We start from the raw sequence: 23830 nt of genomic DNA on the forward strand, positions 1-23830 counted from the left end.
TCCCAATATAACACAACCCGATATAACACGATTTCGGATATAACATGATAAAGCAGCGCTCCGGGGGGGGGGGGGGCAGGGCTGCGTGCTCCAGAGGATCAAATCAAGTTCGATATAATGCAGTTTCATCTATAATGCGGTAAGATTTTTTGGCTCCTCGGGACAGTGTTATATCGGGGTAGAAGTGTATCTGTGTCACGCATTGTCTTCAAGTGATGAGGAGATACACCCTTGCAATCTCATTCTCTTCAGTATAGATTCATGGAGATAATCTGGGGCAAGATTTGGCCCTGAAGTAAGAACTTACTTAACAATCATTCTAATTATGCATGATCCAGAACAGAACCCAGTTTTATGTCTCAAAGCATTGCCTACATTGTTAAAAGGAACTTTATTCTGGTGCTAAAGCAAGCAGATATGACTTTGCCAGTGTAAATCAAGAGGTCATTCTTAAACAGGGTCAAGAGTTGGGCAAGATGTCTATTTACACAAAGATTGAACTAAAATGGGAGCAAGCGGAGCAGAGATCAGAACTTGCTCTGCATTTGGTACTGTTCCCCACTTCTTCTGTCAAATATGGCTCAAACCTTATAATTAATTGTCAAAGTCAAAAAGGTATTTCTAAAATCTTGATATGGTTCCCAAGCCAGCTGATTTCCTTGCTGTCACTAATGCTTAGAGAGGAAGCAAAAAATTTGAGCACACTCTGTGATAGATAGTTATGGCCTAGTCCTGCATCTCTGAAATTAACCCCGGCACAGGCTGGGGCAGAAGATTTGCGGGTGGGAATTGTATTTCTGTTGGGAGGTTGTATTAACTCTCTGAAGAGGTAGACTTTCATGATTTAGCCAGAGGGCTACATTACCTCTGCAACCTAATGGTACTGAGAGCCAGAAAACCATCTGAGGAGAAAATAAGGTGTGATATTGAGGGAAACTGAGGCAGCACATTGGCCAAAAGCCAGATCAGGTATGTCTCTGGTGGTCCTATTGTCTTTAAACAAGCAATCTTATTGAAGTCAATGAAACTGCTGATATGCTTAAAGTTAAGCAAGTGTTTCAGTGCTTTACTGGATCAGGGCCTAATTGAGGATTGTGTGCTACTGCACTCTCTCTTTTTAATCCCTTTTTCCCTTGCGCTAATATGCACAATAGTCTGCACCAGCCTATCAAGCTTTCATTGTATGGCTTATGGTCTTTTAATATTATTTTAAGTGGCTTATTAATTTCAACTGGCAAGGATTTCAAACACCCTAGCTATGATGGTAGCAATTGGGATTTTGCATTCATACCCCATGATGACTCAGCAATTATCATTTGGGAACATGTGGCTAGCTGCAGCATTGTAACAGATGGCAAATGCCACACTGAATATTATCTCACCTGGTCTTTTCATCTGTATACTTCAGTCTTTAGTACTTTTATACCACTTTTATCTGTGGCCTATTCCAACACGCACATTTACCACAACATAAAAACACACAAAAGAAATCAACTGACTAGGACACCCAGTATTACCAGACCTTCAGAGAACAATGAAGGGCCATTATGAGTTTTTTCTTCCTGGAAAAATATAAAACTGTACATAAGGAGGAAATACCTAATCCTTAAACAGACTGGTAAACCTGACTTCAGTACCAGGCAAACTGGTTGAAAATGTCAGACACATAGATGAACATAGTTTGTTGGGGAAGAGTCAACATGGTTTTTGTAAAGTGAAATCATGCCTCACCCTGCCACCAAGACTGCTAACAGGGAGTTTTGCAAGGGAGTTCTCTAGGTGAAAGAGGAGCAAATACAGGACCCTTGGGGTAAGTGGTTGTCTGTAGCGTGTTTGTGTTTCGGGGTTACTTGCTAAGCTTGTGTTTGTTTGTCTGTCTGTTTAGCTCAAGGAGCCTGTGCTGTAGTTGGAAGCTGTGAACTTCAAAGTAAGGGCTGAAAGCTCAAAGCCTCTGTTAATTGGCTGAACCTTAGTCAGTGGGCGGGGCTATCAAGAAGAGCAGGGCTTTATAAAGCAGTGAGCAAACAACCAGAGCTGCTAACAGCCAGTGGGAAGGGGGCAAGGTTCGCTTGCTGTTCTTTAAAACCAAACTATATTCAAAACTTCTTGATTTAAAAAAAACCCTTTCATTAACTTAGGTAGCTGTAGGAGAGAATGCAGGCAGAAGCCCAGCAGCAGAGTGGAGGCTATCCAGTTTATTGTGCTGAGTGCAGCATGTATGATTACCTGCCCTGTGGGCTGGTGGTGTACATGTGCATTTGGTACAAGGAGCTCCTGGCCCTCAGAGCAGTTATTTTGATAGCAAAGTGTAAATGTCCCTAGCAGTTTTTTCACTGTGTATGATTCTACTAATTTATAAAATTGCATAACATGTACAGAGCATAACTGTTTTCTTTTTTATATTGGTGTTTATTTAGAACTAGAACAATGTAAGGAACAACGTACCATATTTTTTAAGAGCCTCTAAAACTGCACGAGGGAGAGGTATGTCTACATTACACATGCACAGTGTAGTTACAGAAGATTTAAAGAAGAGACTAGATATATGGAATACTGATGTAGGATCCTATTTGACTCTCACTGAAGTCAAAGGGAGTTTTTTCCTTTACTTCTTTTTTGATCAAATCCTCACTGTGTGTAATCACATCTTTCTCTGGTGCACGACACCAGCAACTGTAATAGCTTGCTACTTGCAGCTAAAGAAATTTTTTGTTAGCTCAAACAGGAAAGCTCTCTCAAAGTCTGGTGCTGAAGATTTTTGGTTTGATCCCTGATCTGCCTATAGCTACAGTCATTATACATGCAGGCTCCAATTCAAGAGAACTTAAGTATATGAGAAGTCCCACTGAAGTCAATGCTAAAGTACATTTGTCATAAACGGATAGTTAATAGTTAATAGAACAGAAGTACTTCATGTCTCTTTTGCCTGTAAAGGGTTAACAAGTTCAGTGAGCCTGGCTGTCACCTGACCAGAGGACCAATCAGGGGACAGGATACTTTCAAATCTTGAGGGAGGGAAGTTTTTGTGTGTGCTGTTAGATTTTGGTTGTTGTTGACTCTGGGGGCTCAGAATGACCAGATGTGAAACCAGGTTTCTCTCCAATCTCTTTGATACGGTCTCTTATATGTCCAGAATAGTGAGTACTAGATAGATAAGGTGAGTTAGGCTTATGTTTGTTTTCTTTATTTGCAAATGTGTATTTGGCTGGGAGGAGTTCAAATATGTATTTTGCTGAAATGATTTTAATTTGTACTTGTATTCTTAGGCTGGGAGGGTATTCCCAGTGTCTATAGCTGAAAGACCCTGTAACATATTCCATCTTAAATTTACAAAGATAATTTTTACTGTTTTTCCCTCTTTTCATTAAAAGCTTTTCTTGTTTAAGAACCTGATTGTTTTTTTTTTATTCTGGTGAGACCCCAGGGGACTGGGTCTGGATCCACCAGGGAATTGGTGGGGAGAAAGGAGGGAAGCGGGAGAGAGAGGTTAATTTCTCTCTGTGTTAGGATTACTTTCTCTCTCAGGGAGAGTCTGGGAGGGGGAGAGAGAAGGAGGGGGCAAGGTGGATTTTCCTCTCTGTTTGAAGATTCAAGGAGTTTGAATCACAGTAATCTTCCAGGGTAACCCAGGGAGGGGAAGCCTGGGAGAGGCAATGCTGAGGGAAAAGGTTTACTTTCCTTGTGTTAAGATCCAGAGGGACTGGGTCTTGCGGGTCCCTGGGCAAGGTTTTGGGAGGACCAGAGTGTACCAGGCACTGGAATTCCTGGTTGGTGGCAGCGCTACAAGTACTAAGCTGGTAATTGAGCTTAGAGGAATTCATGCTGGTACCCCATCTTTTGGACGCTAAGGTTCAGAGTGGGGAATTATACCATGACAACATTCCTGACTCATGATCACACACATTAATTAAACAGAAGTTTTACAAATACAATTTTAAAAAGTTCTTCCTTCAAGGGACATTTTATTTGCAAAATGGCTATATAAACATCGCTGAGGATATTTTTTGCTAAGATTGAAGTATCAGTTTAATATTTTAAAAGTCCTCAACTGGAGGAATGTGTCCCACCTTTTCAGGGAAATGGACTCAATTATCTGAGTATTTTCTGTCTATAACTACAATATTTTCCATTTAGGTCAAGTATATTCCTTGCAAACACAGAACTTCCACTGAATGCAATGCAAATGCAACAGTATATCTCATATCTACTCACTGCCCCCAGACTGCATTACATATCCTGCCAATTCCTGGTCTCTCAGAATTTTCACCAAGTAACTACCCTAATAATCTAATGCTCCCCATTACATAATACATTATGCTTGTATGGTTAGATGAGGAGCAAATTCTGAATGGTGGCAAACACTCATAAGAAATTGCTCCTCTCTTCCTAATGAAAAGAGAATGCTTGCATCACCTATTTGGTTGTAAGGCATAAAAATTTCATGTAGGGTTTCTTTTTTAGTAAATATTACATTTTATTTACAGCATCTCTGTGATTTTAAATGTTTCCCACCCAGGAATAGTTTTTAAAATACATATGCTAGAAAGGTATAATCTGTCCATGTCCTGTTTCAGATCCAGCAAAAGGAACATGACACCAATAGTTCTTATGTTTGTATCCCACAATTACTGTCCTGCTGCAGACTCTGAATGATACTCAGCCCAGCTGCATTACTGTAATGTTTTCATGGATGTGAAAACCACCTAGAATATCTAGGAAAAAATCCGCACATGCCAGGGATCATAATGACTGCTGTAACAGTTTAAAAAAGGACTCTCTCAGGAGGAGGGTAGTTGTTTGGAGGAACCAGACTAAGACACAGGTGCCCCTGCCCCTGACTGCCCCCTGATGCCCCATCCAACCCTCTTCCTTCCTGACTGCCCCCCAACTCCCTCTTTCCCCCTAACCACCACCCCAAACTCCCCTGCCCTCTATCCAACCCCACCTGCTCCCTTAACGTGCTGCCTGTAGCATCGGTGGCGGGCGGTGCTACGGCCGCACCACCCGGCTGGAGCTGGGCCACGTTGCCACTGCACCGGGTCAGGCCGGGCTCTGCAGATGCGCTGCCCCAGGAGCTCACAGCCCCGCTGCCCAGAGCATTGCGCTGGTGGCGGAGCAAGCGAGCTGAGGCTGCAGGCCAGGAGGAACAGCAGGGGAAGGGCTGGGGGCTAGCCTCCCTGGCCAGGAGCTATGGGGCTGGGCAGGATGGTCCCATGGGCCAGATGTAGCCTGCAGGCCATAGTTTGCCCACTCCTGACCTATGGTGTCTGAAGAAGCTAGGTCTGCCTTGGTCACTATCATAGAATGGTAAAATAGAAATGTGTGTAGACTTTGTTACTTTAAAGTCCTTTTTCTCTCTCTAGGTCCCCATATCCAGACTATATCTAAATCTTGCTAATTCTTTCTGCATAATGCCTCTAAAACAGCCTTTCTTATCCATTCATACAGCTAAAACTCTCATCCAAGTTCTCATAATCGTGCATCTCAATTACTGCAACATCCTTCTGGACATAACAAATGCCATCTTGCTTTTCTCATATCCATTTAGAATACTTTGCCAAAGATCATTTTCATAGGCTGTAGCTTTAAGCATGCCACTCCTCTCTTTGCATCCCTCCACTGGCTTCCCCTTCTCTATTGCATTAAACATAAGATTTTGTCTTCATTTTCAAGGTCCTTCATGAGTAATCCCCATCTTACCTATCATCTCTCATTCACTATCAAGAAGTTGATGCTTACCTCCAATCAGCCCACGCCAGCCTCCATCGCCCACTGGTTACATTTTCAAATAAGCACCTTTGTGGTTTCTCCCATGCTGCCCCTCATGCTTGGGAGATGTTCCCCATAAACATTCTCAAAGCTGTCTAATTATCCTCCTCCGAACCCCTTCTCAGAACTCTCCTCTGCTGTGATGCCTACAAGAAACTTGACAAGTTAGGCTGCTGATGGATTGGGACCATTACCTATAATGCTGACTCCTTGTACTCACTTATCTGTTTGTCTCTGTTGTCTCTTGTGTTGTACTTAGTTTGAAGCTCTTTGGGGGCAGAGACTGTATTTTCGTTGTGCTTGTGCACTGCTGGGTACCAGATCCTAGTCAATAACTAGCTCCACTAAATGCTACACTAATATAATAATAGATCCTTTTTCCTACTGTTAAAATAAACAGGACTTTTATTTAAAAAGTTTGCCTGAACACTGCATTCTACTGGTCACAGACTCCTGAAAGGAAGAACTACATGTCCCAACCCCTCATCACTGCGTAAACATGGTTGATAAAGACTAGTGGGCCTACTAGGCCCTGGGCCTAGTCTAGAAGTGGGAGAATTGCACAATTCCTTCCCAGAAAAGGTAAGGGCAGAAGGCCAGACAACTATGTGCGCTGAGAGAGACCAGAAGGGGACAGAGGTGCAGCTGCCTTGTGACTGTGACACCAGTTCCCTGCCTTCTGCTATGGCTGCCTCCTAATTATGTGGCAGCTTTAATGAAATTAAAACATTGAGGGGTTTGTCACCATATTTTAAAGTCTAGAGGCTAGAATCAGGATCGGGCCCCATCGTGCCGCATGTTTGGAGATCACTTTAAAAGAGTCCATGCCTGGAAGAGTTTACAACTGAATTAAGAGAGGCTCGTGTTGCAAACGCTGGGCGGGCAGGAAGGGAAATAGCAACACGACCGCGTGCGCACACACAGGCGGGCCCGGGGGCGCTGGATGGATTTGAGCGGCGTTAGGTTCGTTTCACAGCGAACAGGGCAGCCGCCCCAGTCACGCACGCGGCCGGGTTACTAATTGGCAGATCCGATTGCACCGGCTCCATCTGTTGGGGTCACTGATCCCCTGCCCCACCCCGCCCCGCCGGTGCCACCCTCCCGTCGCTGCTCGCGGGACGCTGCGCTGCAGCCCACGAGCGGACCAGCCCAGGCCTCCTTCGCCACCTGGAAGTCCAGCCGCGCAGGCGCCTTCGCACCGTGCACGCCTGGGGGTGGGGGGCAGGGCAATGGCGGCAAGTGACCCGGAAACGGCCCAGAGACAAGTGAGTGACGGGGGCGCGGGGGTTAAACCCACAGGGCTCGGCCCCAGCTGGGCTGGGCGCGCTGACCCCGCTGCTGGGGGTGGCGCCTCCTGCGAGCCCCACCTCGTCCAGGTCCCCAGCCAGGCTCTCGCCCCCCCCCCCCAGCCCTGCCAGGCTACCGCCTCCCCCCCCGCGAGCCCTCCCAGGCTATCGCCCCTCCCCCCCGCCGCAGCCCCCCGCGAGCCCTGCCAGGCTCTCGCCTCTGCTCCCCAGTCTCCCACTATAGCCCCCTGCCAGGCTACCCGCCCCCAGCCTCCCGCCATAGACCCCTGCGAGCCCTGCCCCTCACCCAGCCTTCAGTCCCCCCCCCTTCAGTGTCCTGAGAGGCCTAACCCTGTCCCTCCATCGCCAGCGTCTTCCCCCTGCGCTCCCCCCACATGGCTATTACATGAGACCAGGGGCCTGGCCAGTCCCCATTCACATTATCATGTGTATTGTAAGGCCTAGGAGCCTTCTCCAGGGGCGCTGGGTCCATGTCCTTGGCTCCACTAAGCTTTTTCTTAACCAGGGTTCTCAAACTGGGGGTTGCAACCCCTCAGGGGGTCACAAGGTTATTACCTGGGGGGTTGTGAGCTGCAGAAGGGGGTGGGGGGTTGCACTCAGAGGCTTGCTGTGTGAAAAGGGTTCTCAATTCAAAAAGCTTGAGAACCACTGGAACGTTTCCCAGCACGGCTGCTAGCACTGGCACAGTTTCACCTTTGCATGTCTGTGTGTTCAATGCTATGCTATGTAGAGCCATTTCCACGACTCAGACATCTAACTTGTGTGATACAGATGTTCCCCATATTCTCTGTCCATACTTGCTAGAAAAGAAGTAAACTGTCAGTGATTCAGCCCTCGTGCATGTATAACATTAATGCAGTGGTCCCCAATCTTTTTCATCTGGCGGGAGCTGGACGATGAGCCACCGAGGACCATGGCCTGCGGATGAGCATCCACCGAAATGCTGCCGAGAAGCAGCAACATCAACAGGCGTCGCCACCGAAATGCCGCCAACAAGCAGTGTCATCCAGAGGTGTTGCCGCTGAAATGCCACCGAAAATCAGTGGCATTTTGGCGGCGTCGACTCTGGATGATGCTGCTTCTCGGCAGCATTTCAGCAGATGCTTGTCTGCCGAACAGTACTCGGGCGCACATAGATGCCCTGGCGGGTGCCATTGCACCCACAGGCACTGCGTTGGGGACCACTGCACTAATGGTTTTAACAACTACATCCATAACTTCCTTCATTTGTAGACTTTTACTACACAGGGCTTCTTGGTACAAAATGCAATGTGTACTGGTGAAGCTAATTCCTGGTATATTGAGGTTGTTTAGTGTGGTCTTCAATAATCCAGCCACACCAACATTTTCGGAGCACATTGATGGCGCTCCGTCTGTAGCCAAAGATACGAGTTTGTTCCATGGCAGCGCAGCTTTTTCAATGCACTCTTACAGTCCTTGAAATATGTCACATCCCATTGTGCTACCCTTCAGTGGCAATAAGTCTAGCAATTCTTCAGTTATATTCAAATTGCAATCCAAGCCTCTAATGAACACTGCACACTGTCTGGTATCTGATACATCTGTACTCTCATCAAGAGAACTTGAAAATGCTTCAAAGTCGTTTGCCATTTGAATCAATTGTTTTTGCACATGATCTGCTAAATCCGTTATCCTGCAGGCAGCTGTATTGGCAGACAAGATTATGCCTTCAAAAACTTTCTTCCTATTAGGACATAAAATTTTGCTGGCCTTCACAAGACATTCTTTTACGAATAGGTAAAAGGTAGCGATGATTTAGCTACTTCACTTATCACAAAACTTGCTCTTACTGAATCTTCACTAGACTTGTTAAACTCTGAAAAGAAATTTCTTTGCTTGGCAAATGCTGCTTTAAATTGCTGAACTTTTTCCTCTTGGATTTTTCTGGTGAATGCATCATATTTTTCATGGTGCATCGTGTCGTAGTGCCGATGCATGTTAAACTCCTTGGGAACAGCAAACATTTGCTGACAAATAAGGCATTGAATTTTATCTTTTACCTCTGTAAAAAAATATAAATTCTCCCATTTGTCTTGGGGAAACTCTCTTTTCTTCTATGAGTATTCTTTTTTTTGATGCCGAAGTAATTTCCGAGGGGTTTTAATAAAATAAAAACCACTCAATAATGTATCTCACTCAAAGGACAAAACACGCACTTACTTTTAGAATTACTTATGTTAAAGCTGTTTGGTGGCAGGAAGTGCTGGGAGGTAGGCGGGTGAGCGGAGACGCAGCACGCTGGGGGGGTACAGGGGGGAAGAGGGGGATGGGAGCTTGGCAGGCTGCAAAAAATAATTCCGGGGCTGTGTGTTTGAGACCCCATATCTAATCTAAATGTTTTGTCTCCTGTATCATTTTTGAAGAACCATTTGTCCTGTCAATATAATTGGTAAATTCAGAGTAATGTGTTCACATAGAGCCCAATCCTGCAATGAATTCTTTGCAGACTCCGGTGACTGCATAGAGCCAGCTCCATTGACTTTAACTGGGCTCCATGCACGTGGATACCCATAGTATGACATTTTTAGACATCTTTTTTTCAAGTTGATGGTGTCCATTTAAAATGTTTGATGTGTTACACTGAAAAGATGCAAAAATCATATCAGTGCAGAAAATTATGAGTTTAACAACTTTCATTTCATGTACAGATAGGGGCACAATTCTGGTGATTGGGAATCAAAGGTGCTCAGCACCTTAGAGCAGTGGTTCCCAAACTTGTTTCACCGCTTGTGCAAGAAAAGCCCCTGGCGGGCCAGGCTGGGCTGGGCCGGTTTGTTTACCTGCCACGTCCACAGGTCTGACCGATCATGGCTCCTACTGGCCACGGTTCGCCTGAAGGTGGCGCGGTTCAAGGGACGTACTGGATGCTGCTTCCAGCAGATCCCATTGGCATGGAGCAGCGAACCACAGACACTGGGAGCCGCGATCGGCTGAACCTGCGGGCGCAGCAGGTAAACAAACCGACCCAGCCCGCCAGGGGCTTTCCCTGCACAAGCGGCGAAACAAGTTTGGGAACCACTGCCTTAGAGGATTTTTTGTTTGTTTGTTTTTTAACGTTCTTTTTTTGTAGATTGATTTTTTTTTTAAACAGGAGACTGATTTTTATTTGACTTTTGTAGTATGTCCTCTAACAGAGAAAATTTAGATTATGTTGGCTAAAGCATACAGTCTTCAATGCTATGATTACAATGAGAATCACGGACTGTACATGAAAAAAACCAACCAACAGCAGCTTAATCATCATCACCTTTAAGTTTCTTGATCTTGTTTTTGTAGATTGATGAAATTGACGCTCTCTCATCTATATATGGTGATGACTGGTGTGTTGTTGATGAAGATGAAAGGATATTTTGCATTAAGATTAGTGATTGTTTGGAGCAGCCAAAATGGACTGTCTGTTTGCAGGTATGGTGTTGGTACAGAATTTGGCCCAAATTCAGCTATCGGAATCATGCTGGGTGGATCTTGGTGCCTTTTTTAATGGGGCTCCATATAGGCTCAAGGGTCTGCTCCTATGGATCCAGTCATAGGATACAGGCTTTTCACAATCTGTTCAGTTATTATCTCCATAAAATATCACTATCTGCTAACTTTTTCAGTAATTATTTTTGCTTATTCCACACCTTTAAATATTTTAATTAAAAGTGTCTTTCACTATTTATATACTGCATTTTGCATAGAAGGATTGTCTGAATTGGTGCAGCTGGTTCTCTTATTTCTTTATTCAAGAACTAGAAAGAAACCATTTTAGACTGCATTACAGTTCAGCCTGACCTGACTGAAAGATTTTTCTATTAGGTGTTGCAATCAGTGTTTGTAAAATGTTTAGGTATCTGTCCTACATGGCTTTGTACAGTATTACAAGCCAAGAGAACTCCAAGCAATAGTTTGTTGCAATACGTTTTTGTTTAGTGTAGACAGCGCTGAAGTATCTACACATACTTCTTAATAAATCAAATAGTCACCTAAACAGTTACATTTCTTCTAACCTTTTTTGCTTATTGTAAAGGATATATTGTATGCCACGTTATCTGTTTACAGAGAGTAGGCCATATGATACTTTGTTTGTATCACAGATGGGCAAAAGCCTGAATTATACACTCACGATAGAAATACAGCCTTTGTATCATCACATAATAATGGAGCAACCTATTTCATCCTTTTTATAACACTGCTTATTATCCAAATACTCTAATTGGTTCTGTCATGGTCCATTTTTAATTTAGCTAGTTTTGGAGGTCCAACTTGATGAATATCTATATTTAACGTTCTTTTTAGGTGATTCTCCCTTCTGAATATCCAGTTTCAGCCCCACCTATTTATCAACTGAAGTAAGTGATGTCTCTTTGTTAACAGATTTTTATTTTACACATTTACTGCATTTTTTTCAAATTATTTTTATTGCAGATGCTTGTAGAAGTTTAAGGTAGCTCTGGTTGAATTGCATATACATTCTGGGCATTAGAGATGTTAACAAACTTTTGTAAAGTTTACAGTTTAATTTGGGATTGAAATGTTAGCACTACAGGATTAAACGATCACTGGGCAAGTGTGTTAGGCCAGGATGGCAGCAGAGACAGAGAGAACAAAAGCAGCAGCATGCACAGCTTTTGGGGAGGCAGTGGAGAGAGCTTACGCTATGCTCAGAGCAACTCTGGAGCTATGCTAATGGAAAGTGTGTTGAGCCTTCTTCAAATGGAGTGATGGCGAATCCCAAAGTAGGGCGTTAGAGGGGAGCAGTAGAATATCTTGGAAGACTGCTTACCCTGAGATGTTACAAAACCAAAATCTTTATCAGTGGGAACAGCTGACAATATTTTGTCTTAAAGGTTTTACTTCTGAGTGTCATTTTTTTAAATCTATCATTTTTCGAGCTAAACAAAGACACCAAAACTCACAGTTTGTAGGCACTAACTTCCTTGTATATTTTTTTTTTTTGTCATTCTAGTGCCCCTTGGCTTCGAGGACAGGATTATATCGAACTAACAAATAGCCTGGAAGAAATCTATGTGTAAGTGGCAGAAGATGGAAAATTCTAAAAATTACTTATTGTATTTTCACTTGTACATCTCTCTAAACCTATTATGTTAACAAAACTACTCCTGGGGGAATTCTGTGCCAAAAAATTAAAAATTATGCGCACAATATTTAAAAATTCTTCAAAATTCTGCATTTTTTGTCAAAATAATGCAATATAATCTGTCTAGTTTCAATTATTTTGATAATTTATTTAAACTACAATACAATGGATGGAGAATGGGAGTGGGGAGCATTGGAGGAAATCTTCAAACCCCCTCTGTCTAATAGTAATGTAGCTAATATTGACCCTTTACTTCTAATTATTAGTCGACAAAGATATGCAGCAGTATGCTCAGTGTTACATCATAGGTAACTGAAGGGGAAGGGAGGGCTGGGGAATCAAACTCACAATATTGGCTACTGACCATCTCCAAAAAGGTCAGTAGCAAACAATTCACGGAGCACATTCTGATAGGAAATTTTTTCAGTCAAAAAATTTCGGCCAGTGCTAATCACTAAAGCACCATAAGCATTTATAAGGTCATACTGTCTTTTACAATAAGACTCCTTTACACCACTCTGGCAATGTAAAGGACCCTTAAAATTTTTACACCTGTTTTATACTTCTGGGGAAATTCACTGAGAACAATGGGAACAATTCACTAAGCAGGCAGGCTGCTAAATTCTGCTCTGCCTCAGGGAACAGAGCCTGCCCCACACCTACTTCTTTAGAAATACCCCAAAGCCCTGCCCCTCCACACCAAGTGTGCTGCAATAGCGAGCAAGAGGGACAGAGTGTCTCTCTCTCTCACACACATGACTACCCAGCCTTCACGGCAGTGATTTATGTCTCTACCGGCTGCTCTGGGTGCGCAAACTGACCTGTCTGCACTGCCAGGGAGTGGATGCATGACCACTCTTGCGACTTCCCTTTGCTTCACCGTCAGAAGTCATTTTTCTGCAGGTAAGCAAAGAAATCTGTGGGGGGCCATGAATTCTGCACACATGCAGTGATGCAAAATTCCACCAGGAGTACTAGATGCATGAATTGGAAGGATTGAGGTAATTGCTGCAACAGCTGAAATGAAGTAAGACTTGTGCATAAATAAAACAGTCTAATCAAATAGATATTTACTGTACATTTTGTACATAAATTATGTTGAGGACAGGGCATTATATAAAGTTACAAGCATTAATCTTGATGGATAATTTCTATCATAATTATAGAATTCTTTATTTTCACTTATAATATATGTTAAGTTACTTTTAGAGTTTGGTCCCAGGAAGTCAAATTCTTTAATTCCAATCTATATCCATATATTAAACTGCAGGATCTGAAAATACCTACTCAGGCCTTTGAACGCAGGCAGAAAACCAGTTTTTATTAAAAGCAAATGTTTCAGCTACAGAAAAAGTGAATTTTAAATAAAAGTAGCTTTAGAAAATATTAATTATAAAGGCACTCAGTAGCCAGAAGAGGCTTGTTAATGTAATGTGCAGATAACAGAACTTCTCATAATGTGTGAGAATAAATAAATATTAAGAAATGCTCAGACTGTGTTTTTGCGGGTTTTATTAGTATTAGCATGGGATAATAGAAACAATAATTTTATATAGTCTGTTTTATCCAATCAGATCCTAAAGCGTGATGTGAACCCAACAAAAGTGAAATACACATTAAGCACAGAAGTCATGTAATTGAGTACTGATATACAAACACCTTTGGTGCGGACTATGGTTGCTTTTAAATGGCACGAAACAACACAGTAGTTAGTTTGGGCCTGGAAGCAGATACCTTATCTAACTAAGCCCTGGAGAAGCTAGGCGGGCAGAATGTAATTACCAAAGTTAAAATTTGAACAGCATATGGGGTAACAGCTCTAGTCCTATGAAAAGTGCTATAGGGATCTTTAATGACCATACATTCCTCAGCAGTGCAGATGGAACATAGATTCCCCAGCCAGGGTGATGCTTGGCATGGGGGAGTCTCCAGCATGTGTAGTAGATACACAGTAGCTGGCTTCTGCACCTTTTGACTGACAGCATTTAGAACAGGGTTTGAGGTGCAGTGGCCAGGGTGTGATATACTCTGGGTATGTCCAGACTACCCGCCTTATCAGTGGTTAGCGATCGATTTCTCGGGGATCAATATATCGCATCTCATCTAGACGCGATATATCTATCCCCGAACGTGCTCCTCGTAGACTCCGGAACTCCACCAGCGCGAACGGCGGTAGCTGAGTTGACGGGGGAGCTGCGGACGTCAATCCTGCGCCATGAGGACCCAAGGTAAATCGATCTGAGATACTTTGACTTCAGCTACGCTATTCACATAGCTGAAGTTGCGTATCTTAGATCGATTCGCGCTCCCCGCCCCCCCCTCCCAGTGTAGACCAGCCCTCAGACTATTCCTAACTAGTGTACGGACCCTTGTGGACTATAGTTAGCTGGTGCAAGTTAGAACTGTCCCCAGGCTGGGAAATGTAACTGGCTATTTGACATTTCCACCTCTTTGTTTTGCTTAGGAGAAACTGATTGCAGCAACAAATCTGTCCTTCTAGCTTATTCAGCAGTCTGTATTAAAAGCAGTGCTCTCTAACACGCTGGGCCTGCCCTGGTTCAGTTTTAAGTTGGTGGCAGGAGGATTGACTACTGTAGTTCTACAGCACTTACTTATTTCTGGAGGGCTCTGAGCTCTGACCTATCCAAACCTTGGATAATCTTCTGTTAAACATAAATAACTTATATTCTCAAATCTTTCGCTAATTATTTTAAATGATCTGTCTGACTTTTGGTCACTGCCACTGTGTCTAATATTCCAGAAGTCCTCAGGGCATTCCCTGGACTCATCGGTGACACTGCATGATCACCCTTCCAAAACATTTCCTAATGAGTGTTCAGTAATATGAAATCTGCTATGAAGTGGGAAACATTAAATATGATGAATAGAACTGCTAAACAAAATTATTCATGACGCTATAGTTAAAATTGTTGCTCTTCATTATACAGAATGAGAAAAATTGCAAGTATTAAAAATGGTACTGGTATACCTACTAGTCAGAAAGAAGCATGAAACAAGGTACAGTCAAACTTCGCAATAACGCGCCCTGCCATAATGCGAAATCGCACATAACCCGATCATAAGTTGGCTCCCCTTTAAGGCCTAATACCAGTGGTCCCCACGCCATGGCGCCCGCCGGAACATTGATGTGCCCCCGCCTAGTGCCCAGCAGGGGAGAGAAGCCGTGGCCCCATGCCTGCCGGGGACAGAGAGCACCGGCGCCCGCAGCCCTGGAGTTCTCTGTCCCTGGCAGGCATGGGGCCGTGGCTCCTCTTGAAGCCGGAGAGAAACCGCAGCCCTGCGCCTGCCGAGGACAGAGAGCACCGGCGCCCACAGCCTCGGAGTTCTCTGTCCCCAGCAGGCGCGGGGCTGCGGTTTCTCTCCTCCGCTGGGCACTAGGCACTAGGGGCAGTAGGCGGGACACATCAATGCACCACGTTGGGGACCACTGATTTAAATTGACCGGCTTGAAACTCCGCTATACCGTGACCCTGGATTTATCGCGATGGAATTTTTTCGACCCCAAACATCGCGTTATAGCGAGGTTTCACTGTACCTAACTCATTCTAGAGTATGTCTGGATTCTGAGGTCACAGCTACAAGTCTATAGTTTCCTGATTCTTTGTTTGAGTCTTTTCTTAGTAATGTTACTGCCTAAATATTTTGATTATGTTCAGTAGTAATATACAGATTTACTGAAAGTTACATTTTTAAACCTATTTTTCTGCCACAGAATTTTAATTATGCATTATTATTCCAGAAGGTGGCAGTAGCTTTAAAAAAGTTATTGAAAGAGAAGCCTGAGCTTGCACATTTGATGCATTTTGGTCTTGTGACCCTGGCAAACATATGAATTTTAAGCATCTTTAAAAAACATCATAATTGGAAAATTTTTTGACAGTGTTCTAAATTTTCATTTTCTAGTACATGCAGTTTCAGCTTGTAATAGATTTTGAATTCTGTGCAAAATACAAAAGTGTTCCGAATAAGTATTTTCCTTTCTGTGTAAATTACAAGTACAATTTTACAAGTTATTAGTTTAACTACTTCAGGGAAAAATATGATTACGTGAAGGAAAAGAATATATACAGGTAAAGATAAACATGCTGTACCATGTCTGTAACACCCAGAGGCACTGAGGTACATTTATAAACTTATTTCTAGTTAATTATTTAACTTTCATTATTGGAAGTAAGTTTTACCCTTATCAGTACACTTTCTTAATTTCTGTGTCTGACTTTGTATAATTTTAATAAATTAGGATATTTTCATACATAATAAAAAGCATTTGAGGTATGAATCCTTGAAATAACTCCATATTTAATCAAAATGATTATAAAAATAAATTTACGCTTTAGAATTGTGACTTACAAGAAAAAACAGAGAAATTGAGGGACTCATTCCCTGTGTTGGATCTCCTGAATTGTTTGGAGGAAAGATGGATCAACGGTTACAAAATAATTAAAAACAAATAATTGATTTAATTTTATAATAGTATTTATATTTGCTGCAGCATTCAATCTGCTTTTTTGTACATATGTCATGCTCTTCTTTATTGCTTATGAAATAATAACTGTATTGTCAGCAAGTCTGTTCACCTGTAATTAAAACAAGTAACATGATTCATAACCAATAATTGGAATTTTCCAAATTTATTGCCTCTGCAGATCCACATCATAGAAGTTTTGTGCCATGTCTTATGAGCAATGGAACCACTGACAGTTGTAAAGTTTTGGAAGCTATTTGTGTCTGTCTAAGATCTGAAAGTGCAAGGACCAGGAAATGCTAAAGGCAGTCTTTATAGCAGTTCTCAGTTCCTCTCTACCTTCAAATATTAACTGAAGGCCTTCAAAAATAGAGTAAGGACGAATTATCAGTGTGGATCTGCAGAAGCAGTACAGCCAGAACTCCATTTACTTATGGGTGATCTTTCTTTCTTCATCCTGAATTTCCTCTGCAGATCCACACTATAGGAGATTATCTAGAAGTATCACAGTCCAGGAGGTGGGTTGAGGAGTGCTTAATTAAAACAGATATTAAAGGATTAGCTTCAGAAACCAAGAATCTGATCTAGCTCTAGAATTGGGAGTAATATTTCATTAAGGTAGGAACTGAATTCCAAGTCTCAAATGCAGGGCAGCCTTATTTCAAGAATATATTTAGAGATTTTTCATAGAAGTAGAGCTGATTATAATAAAAAATCTCCTAGAATTTAATTTCAACCCATCCTGTACAGGTACACCATCGATGATCCATTTTAATTAAAGTTTATGTTGAAGGGCTTTTCCCTGGGATTTTTCCCCTTAATCTGTAAAGAGTTGGGAAAGGTTTTGTTCTTTCCAAATAGTAACTATTAACTGTCCGATCTTGCAGACATTTATGCACAGACGTAACTGTAAGCACATGAATAATTCCACTGGAGTCAATATGAACTACTGATTTAAAGTTAAGCATGTTCAGAATGTTTGCAGGATCAGGATCTGAGCGTTCTTATAGATTGCAATCTGTGCAACCTTGCTTTACCTTGAAGATCATGAGGCTTAGGAAAAAACATGGAAGTCAAAAATAGGACCATCACCTTCTGAGTAGGGACAATATTCTACTCAGGTTTTATACTATTGAATTGCACAATATTTTGAGACATTTAAAGAGGTTTCATGTACAATGTGGTAATGGGAGTCATGAACGTACATAAATCCCTAGGATGCTAAGGGAAATCTGAGTGGTACCCTTGGAGCTGAAGAAAGCCTAAGGGTATGTCTACACTATGGGATTATTCCGATTTTACAGAAACTGGTTTTTTTAAATCAGATTGGATAAAGTCCAGTGTACGTGGTCACACTAAGCACATTAATTCGGTAGTGTGCGTCCATGTACCGAGGCTAGTGTTGATTTCCGGAGCATTGCACTGTGGGTAGCTATCCCATAGCTATCCCATAGTTCCCGCAGACTCCCCCGCCCATTGGAATTCTGGGTTGAGATCCCAGTGCCTAATGGGGCAAAAAACATTGTCGCGGGTGGTTCTGGGTACAGCCTCACCCCTGCCTCACCCCTCCCTCCGTGCAAGTAGTAGACAACCGTTTCGCGCCTTTTTCCCTGGGTGAACTGTGCAGACGCCATAGCACGGCAAGCATGGACCCTGCTCAGCTCAAGACAGCAATCATGGACGTTGTAAACACCTCGTGCATTCTCGTTCAGTCTGTGCTGAACCAGGACCTGCAAAACCAGTTGAGGAGGAGGCAGCTACGGCAGCGCGGCAACGAGAGTGATGAGGACATGGACACAGAATTCTCTCAAACTGCAGGCCCCTGCGCTTTGGAGAACATGCTGGTAATGGGGCAGGTTCTAGCCATTGAACGCCGATTTGGGGCCTGGGAAACAAGCACAGACTGGTGGGACCACGTAGTGTTGCAGATGTGGGACGATTCCCAGTGGCTATGAAACTTTTGCATGCGTAAGGGTACTTTCATGGAACTTTGTGACTTGCTTTCCCCTGCCCTGAAACGCCAGAATACCAAGATGAGAGCAGCCCTCACAGTTGAGAAGCGAGTGGTGATAGCCCTCTGGAAGCTTGCAACGCCAGAGAGCTATCGGTCAATCGGGAATCAACTTGAAGTGGGCAAATCTACTGTGGGGACTGCTGTGATGCAGGTAGCCAAAGCAATCATTAAGCTGCTGCTAGGAAAGGTTGTGACTCTGGGAAATGTGCAGGTCATAATGGATGGCTTTGCTACAATGGGATTCCCTAACTGTGGTGGGGCGATAGATGGAACCCATATCCCTATCTTGGCACTGGAGCACCAGGGCACCCAGTACATAAACCGCAAGGGGTATTTTTCCATGGTGCTGCAAGCACTGGTGGATCACAAGGGATGTTTCACCAACATCCGTGTGGGATGGCCGGGAAGGGTTCATGATGCTCGCGTCTTCAGGAACACTACTCTGTTTAATCAGCTGCAGCAAAGGAATTACTTCTCAGACCAGAAAATGACAGTTGGGGATGTTGAAATGCCTGTAGTTGTCCTGGGGGACCCAGCCTACCCCTTGATGCCATGGCTCATGCAGCCATACACAGGCAGCCTGGACAGTAGTCAGGAGTTGTTCAACTACAGGCTGAGCAAGTGCAGGATGGTGGTAGAATGTGCATTTGGCCATTTAAAGGCACGCTGGTGCACATTACTGACTCGCTCAGACCTCAGCCAAACCAGTGTCCCCATTGTTATTGCTGCTTGCTGTGTGCTCCACAATCTCTGTGAAAGTAAGGGGGAGACCTTTATGGTGGGGTGGGAGGCTGAGGCAAATCACCTGGCCACTGATTACATGCAGCCAGACACCAGGGCGATTAGAAGAGCACACCAGGAAGCGGTGTGCATCAGAGAAGCTTTGAAAACCAGTTTAATCATGGGCCAGGGTACGGTGTGACTGTTGTGTTTGTTTCTCCTTGATGATCCCTCCCCCCCTTGATTCACTCATTCTCTGTAAGTCACCCGCTCTCCCCCTTCGATTACCGCTTGCTTCCTAAGGAAATAAAGTCACTCTCGTTTAAAAATCATGTATTCTTTATTAATTAATTATAAAAAGAGGGAGAGAACTGATAAGGTAGCCTAGGTGGGGTTTGGGAGGAGGATAGGAGGGAAGGAAAAGGCCACTAAAAATATTTCAAAATAATGACAGCCTTTTGGTTGAGCTGTCCACTGGGGTGGAATGGGCGGGTGCATGGAGCCTCCCCCACACATTCTTAGTCGTCTGGTGGGTGAGGAAGCTAAGGAACATGGTGAGGGGGGGAGGGCGGTTATACAGGGGCTGCAGCGGCACTATGTGATCCTGCTGCTGTTCCTGAAGCTCCCCAGACGCTGGAGCATGTCCGTTTGATCACGCAGCAGCCCCAGCATTGCATCATGCCTCCTCTGATCTTCCTGCTGCCACCTCTCATCTCGAGCATCTCTCCTCTCCTCACATTCACTGGCATCTTTCCTGTACTTTGATACCACGTCTTTCCACTCATTCAGATGAGCTCTTTCATAGCGGGTCACTTCCATGATTTCCGAGAACATTTCGTCTCGCGTCTTTTTTTTCCACCGCCTTATTTGAGATAGCCTTCGGGACGGAGGAGGGAGACTTGAAAAATTTGCAGCTGCAGGAGAGAGGGAAAAAAGGGAGAGAAGTATTTAAAAAGATACATTTTACAGAACAATGGTTATACTCTTTGAGGGTGAACAACACTATTCACCTTACATAGCACATGTGATCTCACTACAAGGTTGCATTTTGCATCTTAATATTGAGTGCCTGCAGCTTTGGTGTTTAGAGATCACAGACGCAGGTCCGGACAGCAGAATTTGGCTTGCATGTAGCCATGGTAAACCATTGTCTTTCGGCTTCTGCAGCCTTCATATATCCAGCGCCCTCCTTTCCCAAATAGCAAGCAAAGTCCGTTGAGTGCTGCTTCTTTCCTGTTAACGTGCAGCACCAGAACCGCCTCCATCCAATTCTCTGGGATGCTCACTTTACCTCTCCCTCCACCGCGTGGCTGGTATCATGGAAGATCGCTGCTAGCCACCCTCTCCCCCACCACGTGGCTGGTGGCAGGGAAGATCCCAGCTAGCCAAACGCGAAAAAGTTCAGCGCCAATCACCCCCCCTCCTCCCTCTGTTTAGCTTAATGCAGGGAAGGATTTCTTTTAAGGCACAGGCAAACAGCCCAACCATCTCTGTCCCCTTAATTAAATTCCCATATTTCAACCAGGTTACCATGAACGATATCACTCTCCTGAGGATAACACAGAGAGATAAAGAACGGATGTTGCTTGAATGCCAGCAAACACCGGGACCATACACAGCTAGGCTTTGTCATGCAGTGATACCAGATTACTTGCTACATGCGTGGCATGGCCAAGTGTCCTACCATGGAGGACGGAATAAGGCTGACCTGCCCAGAAACTTTCTGCAAAGGCTTTTGGAGTACCTCTAGGAGAGCTTCATGGAGATGTCCCTGGAGGATTTCCGCTCCCAGACATGTTAACAGACTTTTCCAGTAACTTTACTGTCCGTGAATGCATCCCAAGTCCTCAGGGCAAATTAATAATTAAAAAATGCTTGCTTTTAAACCATGTTTTTTATTTACAAAGGTACACTCACCAGAGGTCCCTTCCATGGCTTCATTGTCTGGGACAGTGGCTTGGAGGGCTGGGAGGGTACTTCTGTCAGGCTGAGAAAAAGCTCCTGGCTGTTGGGGAGAATGGAGTGCTGTGTGCTCTCTGCAAGCTCGTCCTCTTCCTCCTCCTCATCTTCTCCGTCCGCAGAATCCTCAGGCAAGGTTAAGATTACTCCCACCTCGGAATCCACGGACACGGGTGGGGTTGTGGAGGCGGACCCCCGCTAGAATTGCATGCAGCTCAGCGTAGAAACAGCATGTTTGCGGCCCTGCCCCGGACCTTCCATTTGCTTCTTTGGTTTTCTGGTAGGCTTGTCTGACCTCCTTAACTTTCACACGGCACTGTACTGATTCCCTAATGTGGCCTCTCTCCATCATGGCCTTGGAAATTTTTTCAAATGTTTTTTTCACTTTGTCTTTTGGAACGGAGTTCTGTTAGCACGGAATCCTCTCCCCATATAGCGATCAGATCCAGTACCTCTCGTGCGGTCCATGCTGGAGCTCTTTTTCGATTCTCAGACTGCATAGCTAACCTGGGCTGATGAGCTCTGCGTGGTCACCTGTGCTGATCAGCTCTCCATGCTGGGCAAACAGGAAATAAAATTCAAAAGTTCGTGAGGCTTTTCCTGTCTACCTGGCTAGTGTATCCAACTCCAGATTGCTGTCCAGAGCGGTCACAATGGTGCACTGTGGGATAGCTCCCGGAGGCCAATACAGTTGAATTGCGGCCACACTAATCCTAATCCGACATGGCAATACCGATTTCAGCGCTACTCCCCTCGTTGGGGAGGAGTACAGAAATCGGTTTTAAGAGTCCTTTATATCAATATAAATGGCTTCGTTGTGTGGACGGGTGCAGGGTTAAATTGGTTTAACGCTGCTAAATTCGGTATAAATGTGTAGTGTAGACCAGGCCCCAGTTGCAGCACCTTGTAATGGAAGCCATCAAGAATTTCAAACTGTAAACCACCACTCAGAAAAGAACTCTACTCCCACATGCATGTGTAAATCCTTCAGCATTTCAAGCTATAATATTTCTATAATGTAGTTCTAAAATTTGTTCATATTATTTATTGAATGTAAATAATTCCCCAAGTGAAGCCTCTGAAAAGGCCCTTTTACTTACTGTGAATTTTGTATAACTTCCAGGAAGAATCTTGGTGAAAGCATCCTTTACCTCTGGGTGGAGAAGATACGAGAAGTTCTGATAGAAAAGTCTCAGTCATCTGATGCAGGTAATATGGAAAAATGAGGTGTTTTCGGTTTACTTTTGTTTTAATTTTAAAGTAAGATTCTTCTTTGAACGCTTGGTCATGTTGATTCCATTCTGGATACGTGCGGGTCCACGTGCACCGCTGTTGGAATTTTTTGCCTTAGTGATATCCATAGGGCTGGCTCTGATGCTCTTGAGTCCCACATCACGCCGGTACATGGATGTCTGTAGGAATAAATAATGAGCTATTAAGGCTTTAATGACTCCAGATAATGTAGGAATAAATAATGTAGAAATAAATAATGAAATATTAAGGCTTGAATGACTCTAAAAGTGTTGGCAACAACCTCTGGTCATTACTTACTCTCATATAACAAAATTTTCTTGGCTTTTTAAAAAATGTTAGTTGACTCAGTCAATTTTCTTCTCAATATACTATGTTATAAAACCTAACACCAGTGAAAATAGCTTAGTGAGGAGAAACACATTCTAACGGAGTTAAGAGATTAATTCTAATCAGGGGTTGCTTCCCATCTGTGCCCCTGGAGCCACTCAGCTCAACCACAATGGGACCTGGACACCACCAGCCTTGCTCCTATTCTGTATCCCCTTTCTTACCCCCAGAACCCCCAGCCTGGCCCCCTGCACCCGAAGCCCATCCCAGCCTCTGCCTGGCTCTTCATATTTGCACCATGTACCCCTCACTCGCCTCCCCACACTCCACTCCCACAGGTTATCCCATCATGCATCTTCTGTCTGGTCTCTTGCACTTCACGCCACCAGCCCACACCCCAAACACCCTCAGCCTCTTCTACATCATACTGCCTGCCTGGTTCCCTGCACCACCAGTCCTCCCTACACAACTTTCCAGATGAGCTTCTCACTGGTGACTATAGTGCAAACCCAAGGCAGCAACCCGGGGCAGGGGCTGCAGACTGTCAAGCAGCAGGGCCCATGGGGTTTGGCTTCGGAATGGCATGTGCATTGGGACACTAACGTGAAGGCCCAGCAGCATTTGTGGTGCCTCCATTAGCAGCTCCGAGCTGTTTGGTGCCTGAATCACAGCCATGATCGTACCATGCTGGGAGCAGGAAGTAGCTGTGGAGAGGGCAGGAACACTTCTCTGACAGCCTGCCTGGGTGCTGCTTCCTGGTCCTCAGAGCCTCTGGGAGCATTTTTCTCAGAAGCCCAGCTAGGGGCTGCTTCCTGTTTCTTGGAGCCCCAGCTGATCGGCAGCTGCCTAGTCAGCCTGTATGTAGACTATGGTGTAAGTACAACGATCCCTAA

At 44.1% G+C, this 23830-nt stretch overlaps 1 protein-coding gene across 4 annotated transcripts in view; it reads left to right on the forward strand.

The window, feature by feature from the left end:
- Window positions 1–6774: 6774 nt before the first annotated feature.
- The window catches only part of IMPACT (impact RWD domain protein), a 63667-nt gene continuing 46611 nt past the window's right edge, over window positions 6775–23830 (forward strand). The window contains exons 1-5 of one of the 4 annotated variants that reach the window (XM_030552932.1): window positions 6776–7034; window positions 10374–10502; window positions 11376–11428; window positions 12046–12108; window positions 22480–22565. In XM_030552932.1, the coding sequence (XP_030408792.1) occupies window positions 6999–7034; window positions 10374–10502; window positions 11376–11428; window positions 12046–12108; window positions 22480–22565 (367 nt within the window). In that variant the 5' untranslated portion in view covers window positions 6776–6998. Of the gene's footprint in view, window positions 7035–10373; window positions 10503–11375; window positions 11429–12045; window positions 12109–22479; window positions 22566–23830 lie in introns of all 4 variants that reach the window. The other 3 variants (XM_030552931.1, XM_030552934.1, XM_030552933.1) reach the window with 3 other exon arrangements.

Source organism: Gopherus evgoodei, chromosome 2 (assembly GCF_007399415.2).
Source record: "Gopherus evgoodei ecotype Sinaloan lineage chromosome 2, rGopEvg1_v1.p, whole genome shotgun sequence".
NCBI classification, from domain to species: Eukaryota; Metazoa; Chordata; order Testudines; family Testudinidae; genus Gopherus; species Gopherus evgoodei.